This window comes from Hyperoodon ampullatus (assembly GCF_949752795.1).
Source record: "Hyperoodon ampullatus genome assembly, chromosome: 1".
NCBI lineage: Eukaryota > Metazoa > Chordata > Mammalia > Artiodactyla > Ziphiidae > Hyperoodon > Hyperoodon ampullatus.
In genome coordinates, this window is record NC_136914.1 from 221,541,804 (window position 1) to 221,554,138 (window position 12,335).

The 12,335-nt window shown below is 48.7% G+C and overlaps 1 protein-coding gene across 1 annotated transcript in view; it reads right to left on the bottom strand.

Moving 5' to 3' along the window:
• Positions 1-546: 546 nt before the first annotated feature.
• LOC307060869 (inactive carboxypeptidase-like protein X2) overlaps positions 547-12,335 on the bottom strand; it is a 34,911-nt gene continuing 23,122 nt past the window's right edge. The window contains exons 3-4 of the mRNA XM_079715705.1: positions 4,028-4,137; positions 547-719 (exon numbers count right to left, since the gene is read on the bottom strand). Coding sequence (XP_079571831.1) covers positions 657-719; positions 4,028-4,137 — 173 coding nt within the window. The 3' untranslated portion in view covers positions 547-656. The remainder of the gene's footprint in view (positions 720-4,027; positions 4,138-12,335) is intronic.

Sequence of the window (12,335 nt, forward strand, 5' to 3'; positions counted from 1 at the left end):
GAAAGAAGAATGGAGGCTGCTGGGTTGTGAGCAAATGGGCAAAGGACCTGAGCGGTAAGCATCCTAGGACAGGGCACATGGCCACCCTCAGCCAGAGCACTGCAGAGGGACGAGCACCATGGACAGGACTGAGCTCTTCGGAGGCTTCTGCCCGCAGCTGTGTTGATGGTCCCCTGGGGTCAGGGCTGCTGCCTGGTCCCACAAAACACTGATGTACTGGCAAAAAGGGTACATGAACCAACACGACTTCTGTGCCACAGTGACGTCATCCCATACTCACCAATCACGTGTGAGCAAACTTGCAATAACAAAACACCAGGACGGCCAACCTGCCCGCACCAACCCCATCCACCTCGAGGAGACTTCAAGGCGGCCACGGTGCCCTTCGCATTGCTGCAGCTCCCCAGGAACATCTACGAGGCACATACGTATGGGCAGACACAGTGCTGACACAGTGTGGGAATCTCAGAAAAACAAGATTCACACGACCTGGGGAGGGTGACCCATGAGTAAATCAATGTGAGATAAACGTCAGTAAAGAGACTTGCGCATGGTTTAATAATCATCTGGAGATGCCTAGAACACTTTAGCTGTTGGTTGGGACAGTTTTATGGGGTCGTTTGGAGCAATAGATCCAGCTTTAAAGCAGCTTGGAGTCACATCCTGCCTCTCCTGGGAAATCTTAACAAAGTTCCTCTACCGATCCATGCAGCTGTTTTCTATAAGACAGAAGTAATAATAATAATAGTCCTTGTCTCACGCCAAGGAATAAATGAAATAATGCAGGTGAAGCATTCAGCACAGCACCAGTAACTATCAGAGCTGCTTCCAGCTCTCCTTCTGCTGGAGACAGAGGCATCTGGAGGAAAGGGAATAAACAGGAGCTTTTCTTCTTGGCTCTGTAAGGGCCGTACAGTTCCGGTACATAAAGGGCACTTTGCAATGGTCGGGTGAGTGAATGGATTTTAATGGGCATGAACGTGGCATTTGAGAATTCCTGAGGATGACTCTCTTTCTTCCTCCTTTTGATCCTCACATTCCGAGAAGTTAGCAAAGGTGAGCATCTTGCCTAAAGCCTCTCAGCTCGTTAGCAGGAGGACCAGGGAGTAGGCCGAGCCTGAGTTCTGGGTGGACCACAATCATGCCTGCAGAGCCTGACCAGCAAAGGGCTGGACTGACCTCGCTCACATCCTGCACTAAATGCATTTAAATACGGTTTCTAGGGCTTCCCTGGTGGCGCAGTGGTTGAGAGTCCGCCTGCGGATGCAGGGGACACGGGTTCGTGCCCCGGTCTGGGAAGATCCCACATGCCGCGGAGCGGCTGAGCCCATGAGCCATGGCCGCTGAGCCTGCGCGTCCGGAGCCTGTGCTCCGCAACGGGAGAGGCCACAACAGTGAGAGGCCCGCGTACCGCAAAATAAATAAATAAATAAATAAATAAATAAATGAATGAATGAATACTGTTTCTAATTCCAATACCTTGCTGTTTCTCACACATAAAATTCCATTAGCTTGACAAGACTACCAAATACTCAGATGTGAGACAAGATGTAGTTATGTTTAAACTGCATTCAAACTGCATGTGTGGGAAGATGCATTTTGGGGCACCTGTGGCAGTGGAATCACACTTCACGTGGCACCAGTTCTAGAAAGTGGGACCCACCAACGGGTGCCCTTAAAGCTACCGAACACTTTAAGCAGAGGAGTGAGAAATTCCAGTAAATGTTTTAAAATGAGAAATCATCTAATTTCACTGCTCAAGGAATCCTGTGAGTGCTTGGAACTCCCATGTTTCTGATGAGGCAGCTAAGGCTCAGAGACATGAGATAATTGTTCCAAAAGTCCCGAAATCTAGATGTGTCAAGGTCAAGGTCTGAACTCAGCCTGCCTGACTGGACTGCATGCGGCGTGTCCACTCTGCCCATGGGAGTCCCAACTGGAAGCACGTGACCCCCATCCTCTGCCCCCGGCCCACATATTTAGGACTAACTGGGCCTCTCCATTTCTGACCGGAAGTGTGGATAAATGTGAACACTTCCTCTTTCATAAAGGATAACTTCATTTCTAGAGAAAGAATCCAAGGCCTCAGATGACAGATCCACTAAGTAATGCAGGAAGCAGGCCTGTAGACATTTGGATGTAGCCCTGCTCAGGTCTGACTTTATTTACTTGGAGGACTGCAGCCCATGATAGATGCTAGAGGCACTCGGATTATCAGCAGGTACTCCTGTCTGCACTTTGAGAGTGCATCCTCGGGTAAAACAGCGTCCAGCTGTACACATCCAAATGTTTCTTAACAGCTGTTATTAAAAAGGGAGAAGAACAAATATTTTTAAACCAACTTTAGATTTCATGAAAGTTCGTTCTGAAAACGTTCTACCTGAATTCTTCTGAACTGAAAAGTGGTTTTGGTTGAGTGGTCTGAAAGTCTACTTGATGCGGTCAAGAGGAGGGAAGAGATGCTTGGAGTCGGAGCTCTGCTCAGATGTTCCCCTGCTGAGCCCAGGGGCTCCCTGGGAAGGGGTCTCATCCACTCTTGTCCAGTCCTCAGCACAGCGGCTGCCCGCAGCACGTTTACAGTGACAGCTGGGGGAATGAGTCGTCAGCTCTGCCGCTTGGAAGCTGTGAGCCTTGAGTGCAGCCTTGACGACTCCATGTCGTGAGCATGAAAGGACTACCTTCCTCCCCGGAGGCTCGCTGAGACGGCACATGTGCCAAAGGGCTTGGAAACCACACAGTCATGGATCAGGTAGGGAAAGAAACTAAAATATTAGGGGACCACATTCTTGGAGAACCACATAGGATGGCATGGGATCAAACGCCAACCTGAGAAGGGGAGGATCAGCTGGAACCAGAGCAGGAGGGAAAAGGCACCCGAGATGCGTTGGCAGAAAAACACCCCCTCCCCAACAAAGATGTCACGTGCTAATCCTAGAACCCGTGAGCACTCGAAGTTATGTGACAAAGGGGAATGAAGGTTGCAGATGCAGTTAACGTTGCTTGGGATGGGGAGATGGTCCCGGGCCATCCAGGTGGGCTCAATGTACTCATAAGAGTCCTTAAAAGCAGAAGAGGGAGGCAGAAGAGAGAACCAGAGAGGTGGCAGCCTGAGAAGGTCTCAACCTGCCATCGCTGGCTTAGAAGAACAAGGAATATGGGTGCCTCTAGAAGGTGGAACAGGGTAAGAAACGATTCTCCCTGAGAACCTCCAGAAAGAACACAGCCCTGCCGACACCTCGACTGGAGCCCAACGAGCCGTCTATCCTCCAGAACTGTAAGAGGATAACCCTGTGCTGCATAAGTGGCTACATTTACGACAAGTTGTGAGAGCAGCACAAGGACGTGATGTCATGGCTGAACCACGGTTTACACTACTTGGGCAAAGTGGAGGGAGGGGACGTTGCAGGCCGGGGACCTGCTTGGGAAAAGGCCTGCAGCCAGGAAGCGCACGGTGCACGGAGGGAGCCTGGAGGAGCCCACCTTCCAGAAGCAGGACCTTGACAGCACCGAGGGCCAAGGTTACGGAGGCCTTTGAGCCTCAGGGAGGGAGGCCAGACACGATGAGTGCCACGAAGGGTTTGACCTGGCAGAACACAACGGAAGGAGCCACAGAACAGCCTGGAAGAAGCAAGTGTGGCAGAGGTGAGAAGCATCAGCAGGGAAGCAAGAGAGGACAAAGGCCACTGCCAGCCCACGGCCGCAGCGGCGGCCGCAGCGGTTCAGCCTTCTCTCCCGCCCTTTTCTCACAGATCCATCACATGGAGGTGAGCTGATCTGGGCCCAGGAAGCAGCAGCATCCTTTTTACAAACTAGTCTCTGGAGAAGACACGTATCCTGAGTCTCAGGGCTCATTCTCTAAAAAATGCAGATTCTGCAGCAAGGCCCTCCCCATCGTGAGAATCAGAGCTAATTCGTGTTAAATGCCAGGCACGGGGCCTGCCCCGAGCTCAATGAACCATCGCTGTGTCTGTGGCCAGAGCAACTAGCCCTGCAGTCAGAATCCTTCCCACGGCGCCGGCGCCTGTACCTGGATGTTGAGTCTCCCCCGATGCGCCCCCAGGCCGTAGCGCTTCGAAGTGGACGCGTGGAGCTGGAAGTCTGTGATTTTTAAGGTTTCCAGACCAAGAGGCGGGCAACCTGGAAAGGACAATGCTTATTAAAAACAAGGACAAATGTTGACAGAAACGAACTTCTGGTTTTCTAAATCTGGCCACGTGCTTCTCTGTCTTCCCCCTGAACTCCCGCTCAGCACGGCAGCCCCACTCGCTGGTATGCGCAGCGTTTCCGGACCAACACTGTCGATTCAACTGTTGACATTATGCCAGTTTTCCTTCTTGTCGGCATTTCCTTTCTGGATGTTTCTGCCCTGATATTCCTTCTGTCTGATGCTGTCCATGCTACTGTCTGAGGCTGTTTCCAATTAAGGATCCTTCCGCAGTGTGACTCAGCCAGGGAGCGTTACTGGTTAGAAATTTCAGAACGATTCCATGGCTGAGCTCTGCAAATTCATCAGAACTTGTTGATTTTGCTTCAGCAACGCTTGCCTTTGTATTGTGAATACTAATGAGCAGAGCAACAGAAAACCACAAACAAACAAACAAACAAAAACTATTGTCTTCCATTCCTGGCAAAACTGGTAATTTTGAGAATGGCTACTCAACACAGTTTTGTCCAAGCTGCCCCTGGAATAAGACGCTGGCACTTGGGCAGGCCCTTGGCCATCATCCCAATCCAGCCCATCGTCCCTATGGATAAGAGCTTTAACAGCAGCCCTGGGGCTGGAGCCCAGGCCTCCTGACTCCTGGGCTGCTATTCTCACCACCCACCCTACCATGGGGCTGGAAGTCTCCAAGTGATGCTATCTTCTTCAAATCTGGCCCTGGAGAAAGAAAACAAACACTCGGGAGGAGAAGTGAGCAAAATTGACTTCTGTGAAAAATCCTTAATGTAACGGAGGCAAATTTTAAAAGCCCTGTGGGTCACTGCTGAGATGGAAGTGCCCCTGGGGACCCCTGGGATACCTGGGGACGTGAGCGTGTCTGTCCATCCACAACAAACCCCTGCAGGGAAAAAGCCCTTCTGGTCCTGGGAGGCTGGAGGAGCCTGGCGAAACAGTGCCCGCAGGGCATGCTCTGTGGGCACCAGGTAGAAAGTCTGTCCAGGTGCTGCAGCCAGAGGAATTCAGACCTGCCAGGACCTGAGACGCCATCAAGTCCTCCCCTTGAGTTCTCAGAAGAGGAAACCGAGGCCCCGAGACTTGAGGTGAACCACCCAAGGCGTCCCTGCCAGCGGCAGAGCCACGTCTCAGATCTTGGTCTCCAGATTCTCAGCTCCGGGCTTTCAAACGATGCCACGCTCTTCCCTGCCCACATCTGCCGGGAGGCTGCCTGTACTAGCACAGGGAAGCAGAGGTACTGGTGCCTAGTGTGGTAAAGAGCACAAGGCAGGAGGTGACAGTTCCACTGGCACTGGCCTGATGCTGCCCCAGGATTCGGAAGCCTTCAGGTGGCCTCGTGATCATTCTCAAGATTTTTGGCAGGTCTACTCAATGTCCAAAATAAGCAAAATAAGCTGCCTCTCCTCCTTGGGCTCACCCGCAATGTAGAACAATACCACATGGGAAAGAAAATGACACAGGATGATTAAGAAACCTGGCCAGCTCTCGAGGCCACCTCTTTTTTTTTTTTTTTTTTTTGCGGTACACGGGCCTCTCACTGTTGTGGCCTCTCCCGTTGCGGAGCACAGGCTCCGGATGCGCAGGCTCAGCAGCCATGGCTCACGGGCCCAGCCGCTCCGCGGCATGTGGGATCCTCCCGGACCGGGGCACGAACCCACGTCCCCTGCATCGGCAGGCGGACTCTCCACCACTGTGCCACCAGGGAAGCCCGAGGCCACCTCTTGGTCCTTGAGGGGACATCTGCAGAACTTCAGCCACTCAGCTGCTGCCTGGACTTTGACACAGTGGGGGACTGCTGCTACCATAGCCCCAAAGGCAGTAAGCCTAACAAAACCCACAGAATGAATGAGCCGTCTCAAGGAAACCTCCGTATCTTCAAAACGGGAACTCCAGAAGGGCAGAGAGGATAGGAAGCAGACAAGCGGCCCCATCCCAGCCACAATTCCCGCCTTGTCCATGACTTCCAGGAGATAAGAGACAATCACACTAACACGAGGCTTCTCACTGGCAACTCCTGCATCCAAGGGCTGAGGGAAAGAAATGAGAATCTAGAGCCCACTATCTGTCAACAGTCAAAAGGGCATCTTCAGACAACTGCTTAGAAGATTTACCCCATTCCCATCATAACCTCAGATGCTTGCTGAAAATACTGCTGGAATAATGTGCCCCCACCACACACACCCCCCCCCCCACATGGTACAATAAGAGCTGAGTGTTCTGTGCAGTGACTCCCCCCAAAAGGGCCCAGTGCACTCTACCTGCCAAAGAACTCCAAAAGCAATGCAAAGTTGAAGCAAGAAGCGAGAATTCCTTTGGTTTTAAATTCTCAAAGATACATCTGTCCAGAGAGCAGTCAGTCATGACACCGTCTCCCAACAGGCAGGACTTTTCTCCATCTTTAGAAAATATTACTCAGGAAGCCAGGGGTGCTGCCTCGAGGATCAAATAAATGGAGGAGACACAAGTGTTTCAAAGCTTAATTTAAATCTCCACAATCAGAAAGTCAAAAGGCCAGGCAGAGTGATCGCATTATCACTGGAGCGTGATACGTTGGTATTATAATCAAGAGTATAATGTCAATTGAGGAGATAATTACTAGGTTGAAGGAGTGCTTGGAGTCAATGGGAGGCTCACTCCCAGCTCTTCACCCCTCCCCTGTGTTCTGAGTCCCCAGCCAGGCTGCACTGAGGTAGTAGCTCTGGCAGTAACTCAGCCAGGACTCAGCTCCTGGGCTAAGCTGTTCCAGCAGCAGCCCCTGAAGAGCCCTGGAGGCAGCTCCCTGCTCCTCCTCCAAAAACAAACAAAACCCTCAAATCACATTTTTGTTATTTCTAAGAGGAAAAAGACTCTAATCCTGAGAAGCATGTGGGTGAGGAGAACATGAAAAAAAATGTGTGAAAAGAACACTTCAGGAAAATATTAATTAGAGATGGGAGATGTGTCATAATCTGGAGGAAAGCCTGACAGTCGCCAAAGATGACTCGACTTTCCTCTTCCAGGCAGCATGGCTCCTGAGAACACGCTGTGCTGAGCGGGGCACTGCTTCCCAGGCCGGAGCTCTGTTCCCAGGACGTGCGCAAAAAGGGGACCCTCTGCCTCATTCCACACCTCCCCTTCGACAAGTGTACACAGGCACACACACGTTTAATTAAATCTGTCCCTGGCCAAAATTCTCTGCATTGCAGCCACTTTACAAAATGGACATTAGCACTATGGCATATATTTATTATTCTCACCACCATCAATTACCATATGCGCATACGAGCTCTGTAACAAATCAGGAGTGCTCAGGGCATTTAATTTTGTGACCTATAAGTGACAGAGCACAGTCAGACTAGAGTGTATAAGTTGGAATTCTGAATCAGGAGTATCAATCCCAACACCCTCAATGCCCTAAATCTGTCTGCAGGGGATGCTGTTATGAGAGTCAAGAGAATCATTTTAAAAGGTTTGGGGAGGGCTTCCCTGGTGGCGCAGTGGTTGAGAGTCCGCCTGCCGATGCAGGGGACGCGGGTTCGCGTCCCAGTCCAGGAAGATCCCACATGCCGTGGAGCGGCTGAGCCCGTGAGCCATGGCCGCTGAGCCTATGCGTCCAGAGCCTGTGCTCTGCAATGGGAGAGAGGCCACAACAGTGAGAGGCCCACATACCACAAAAAAAAAAAAAAAAAGGTTTGAGGAGCAATGCAAGCAACTACCATGAGCCAGACCCTCTGAAGACACTTTGTCACTTAATCTTCACAAGAACCGTGAGAGATGGGCATTAGCATCCCCATGTTACACATGAACAAAGACTCAAAGAGGCTTACAAAGAGTTAAGCAGCTCCTAAGTATCTGAGTTAGAATTTGAAAAGTGTGACATAAAATCCCAGGCACAGTCTTTACGCCACCTCCCTTTGACTTGAAAACTCAACAGTGTGGTGCAAATGCAAGTTGCATGGTGGCATTTGGGGTCACAGGGAAGACAGGAAGTGAGGCTGGGACGGGGGTCACCAGTTGGCAGAGGGGAGCTCAGAGTCCAAGGTCTTCTGGCCTGCTGTGAACTCTGCTGGAAACAGAGCAAAGAATTCTCCAAGGCCTCAAGAGCACTGCCAGGGGCAAGCTCACAGCCATCCTGAACTTTTGCTTTCATGGTCGCCTATAAACCGAATAAGTCTTAGAACATTCTTTCCTTCGCCTTTCTGAACTTGACATTCCCTTGGATCAGCGAGAGTGTGAGGGCCCTTCCTGGTGCACTGGAGAGTGTCTGCAGTGGCTCTTTGCCCATCTCAGAAGTCGCTGGCTTCTCAGAGGGCACGCCTCCCTTGGGGTCTTGCAAAGGAGCTAATCCCAGCCTTATCTAATCACCCTTGGAAAGCTCCTCCCTCACTTCTGGACTCCTTCAGGCAGCAGTTCTCACCCTGACCCAACCTCAGAATCTTCTGGAGAGAAAAAAAAAAAAAGATGCCTAGAACCCCTCCCCAGAGACTCTGATCCATGGGACTGCAGAGGGGCCCAGGCCCTAGTCTAAGGCTCCCAAGTGAATCTTCTGAGACCCTGGTTGGCTGGTGCCCCTTACCTGTAACGCTACACAAACTTGGGATTCTCTTTCCCAGGCCCCAGGGGGTCAGGCAGAGGAAACTCTCAGGGAGCTGGGTATCAGCCCACGCTGGTGGAAGCCACTCATGCCTGGAGCCTGTCAGACCCTCGTGTAATCTAAAAACTCCGACCTCAGATCAGTGGTGGCCTCACATGCAAAGCCTCCAGAGACTTCATCCCTCAACACCCACCCCTGTCATCCTACCCACCCCAACCTAAGCAAAGTACAGACCACACTGTGAATGTCCCAGGGCAGCAACCATGAGTTCTCATCATTGAAGTCCCAAAGCCCAAATCGGTGTTTCCCGCGTGAATGAATGAATGAATTTGTAATACAATCCAATATAACTAATAATCACTATGTCTGCATTGTCATGGAAAATTAAGTCTGTTCTTTACATATCGCTTATAAAGACAAAAAAGGAATAATTGGTTCAAAATAGCACTTCTCGGCCTTCCCTGGTGGTGCAGTTGTTGAGAGTCCGCCTGCCAATGCAGGGGACACGGGTTTGTGCCCCGGTCCGGGAAGATCCCACATGCCGCGGAGCGGCTGGGCCCGTGAGCCATGGCCGCTGAGCCTGCGTGTCCAGAGCCTGTGCTCCGCAACGGGAGAGGCCACAACAGTGAGAGGCCCGCGTACTGCAAAAAAAAAAAAAAAAAAAATAGCACTTCTCAGACCTCAATCCCTTGCTTATCATCTCCATGAATTTTTCCAGGCACTATTGCTTAATTGATTACTATTACTTAATTTTTATTTAAGTCAAGTAATTTCAATGGAAATATGTTAATGTCAAAAGAAATCTTATTACTAGAAGATAACACAGAAAAATATATTCATGATCTTGGGGTAGGTTAAAAAAAAGCTTAAACGTGAAACAAAAGTACTAAAGGAAAATATTGATGAATGGTCTATATTAAATTTAAGAAGATCTCTTACTCTAGAGACACAATTGCTAGAATGAGAGGTAAGCCAGAGTGTGAGAAGGTATTTACCATGCATATTAATAACAAAGAACTCACATCCACAATATTTTTAAGAAAAGCAAACAAACAAACAAAACCATCCTATAAATCAATAAGAAGAGCAATGAGCAAAAGAGCTGAAGAGGCATTCACAAAAGAAGATATCGTAATGGTGAGTAAACATTAGTCATTAGCTTTCAGGAAAATGCAAATTAAGACCACAGCGAGATACCAGTACATACCCATGAATACGAATACAACTAGAAAGACACAATATCAAATGTTGGTGAGGAAGTGAAACAACACTGCTGGCACAAGTGTTAACTGGTACAACCAATTTGGAAAACTCTCTAGGAGTATTTACTACAGATCCTCACGCCCTATGCCCCAGCAATTCTACTTCTAGGTATACACGCAACAGAAACACATTCATACAAATGCCAAAAGATTCATGCAAGAATGATCCTAGCAGAACTATATGTAATAGCAAAAAATTGAAAACAATTCAAATGTCCACTAATATGAGAATGAATAAATTGTGGGATAGTCATGCAATAGAAAACTATAAACTAATGAAAATAAGTGAGCCATAGCTCTACACAACATGGATGAATCTCATAAACATAATATTGAGTGAAAGAAATCAGCCACAAAGAGAATACAATGTATGATTCCATGAATATAGGCTCAAAACAGGCAAAAATCATCTCTGACAGTGGTTATCTGTGAGCAGGAACAGGAAGAAGGCCTCAGAGGTTCTGGTCATGTTCTGTTTCTGATCAAAATGACAGTTATAATGGCGCATTCACATTATACGGGAGTGGTGTAGGTGACAACCCAGTAAGTTATATCCTTATGATTTCTAGACTTTTCTGTATGCATGGCACACTTCAATACTAATAATTTTTAACAGGCTTAGTTTTTCCTATTACATCATATTAATACCAAACTAAGTCTACTTATCCAACTCAGAAAGAGTGAAAGAGAATTATGCTGAGGGAATAAAGCCAATCTCAAAAAATTGTATACTGTATGATTCCATTTAGTTAACATTCTTAAAAAGCAAAATTATAGAAACAGGACACAGATGAGTGGTTGCCAGAAGTTAGTGACTGGGAAAGGGAGGGTGTGGCTATACAGGGGTAGCCCCAGGAAGCCTTATGGTGATGGAACTGTCCTGTATCTGTGGTGTTTATTTCCATGGAACTACACGTGCATAGGACCACGTACACACACACATGCACACCCATACACGCACATGCATAACTGGTGGGGTCCGAACATGCTCTGTGGACTGTACCAATGTCAATGGCCTGATTTTGTTATTGTACCAGTTACCCAAAAGGCACTGGAGGAAGCAGACTGAAGGGAGCACAAGACCCATTTGTTTGCAATTTCCCGTGGGTCTATAATTACTTCAAAAGAAAAAGCTTTTTGGGCTCCCCTGGTAGCACAGTGGTTAAGAATCTGCCTGCTAATGCAAGGGACACGGGTTCGAGCCCTGGTCTGGGAAGATCCCACGTGCCACGGAGCAACTAAGCCCGTGCGCCACGAGTACTGAACCTGCACTCTAGAGCCTGTGTGCCACAACTACTGAGCCCGCGTACCACAACTACTGAAGCCTGCGTGCCTAGAGCCTATGCTCCGCAACAAGCGAAGCCACCGCAGTGAGAAGCCCACGCACCGCAACGAAGAGTAACCCCTGCTCACAGCAACTAGAGAAAGCTGGCGCACAGCAATGACAACCCAACACAGCCAAAAATAAAAACAAACAAATAAATAAATAAATTTATTAAAAAAAAAAGAAAAAGTTTTTTTAAGGGATCTTAAAAGGGACAACCTTCTCATAATGTGTTCAGGGTTATTTACCATAACTCATAAAGTCGCCAGTTGTACGGAGGCATCGTAGACTTTGGGGAACTCTAGCTTAAAATTTTGCAGCCTCTCCCAAACTCATCCTAAAAAACTATGAAGAGGCAGATAAGTAAAGACTCCCAACAGTGCTTTAACCTAATGCCAGAGGTGGAAGAACATTCACCACATGTGAGTCCAATGGAGACAGCTGGGGAAAAAAATGGAGGTGACCAGAGGAGGAACAGAAAAACCCTTCACCCCTCTTGCATGTCTCCATTTTGAAACCCAGGGTCTGCAGCAACTAGAAAATTGGACATCTATCTCTAAAGCCCAGATGGGGCTTTCTGAGGTGGCTGGGTGCTCACCTCTCCCCCCAGCCAAGTTTCTACAACTGTTCGGATCAGAAGTTCTTGAGACACAACTGGACAGGAGGTAGGGGGAGGTGTGGCAGTCTGACAGTGTGGGGACAAAAGGAACACTGATAACTGCATATGAAGGTGATTATAGTTCCCCATGAATCCCGTCAGATCACAGTGTCTCAGAACCAGCAGTGAGGGAAGGAGTTCGCACCTAAGAAGAGCAATAATGTGTAAAAGATAAAAGGCTGCTAGAAAGTGGAAACTGTACTGGGGGTTTTGCATGTTGACCTGGTCAACATCTGTAGATCTGAGGAAGGGATTAGACTGTCCCCAGGGGAGAAAATCTGACTCATTCAAAGATGAGTAAAGAACAAAACATTAAAAGAGGTACACCTTCCAAAAGACTC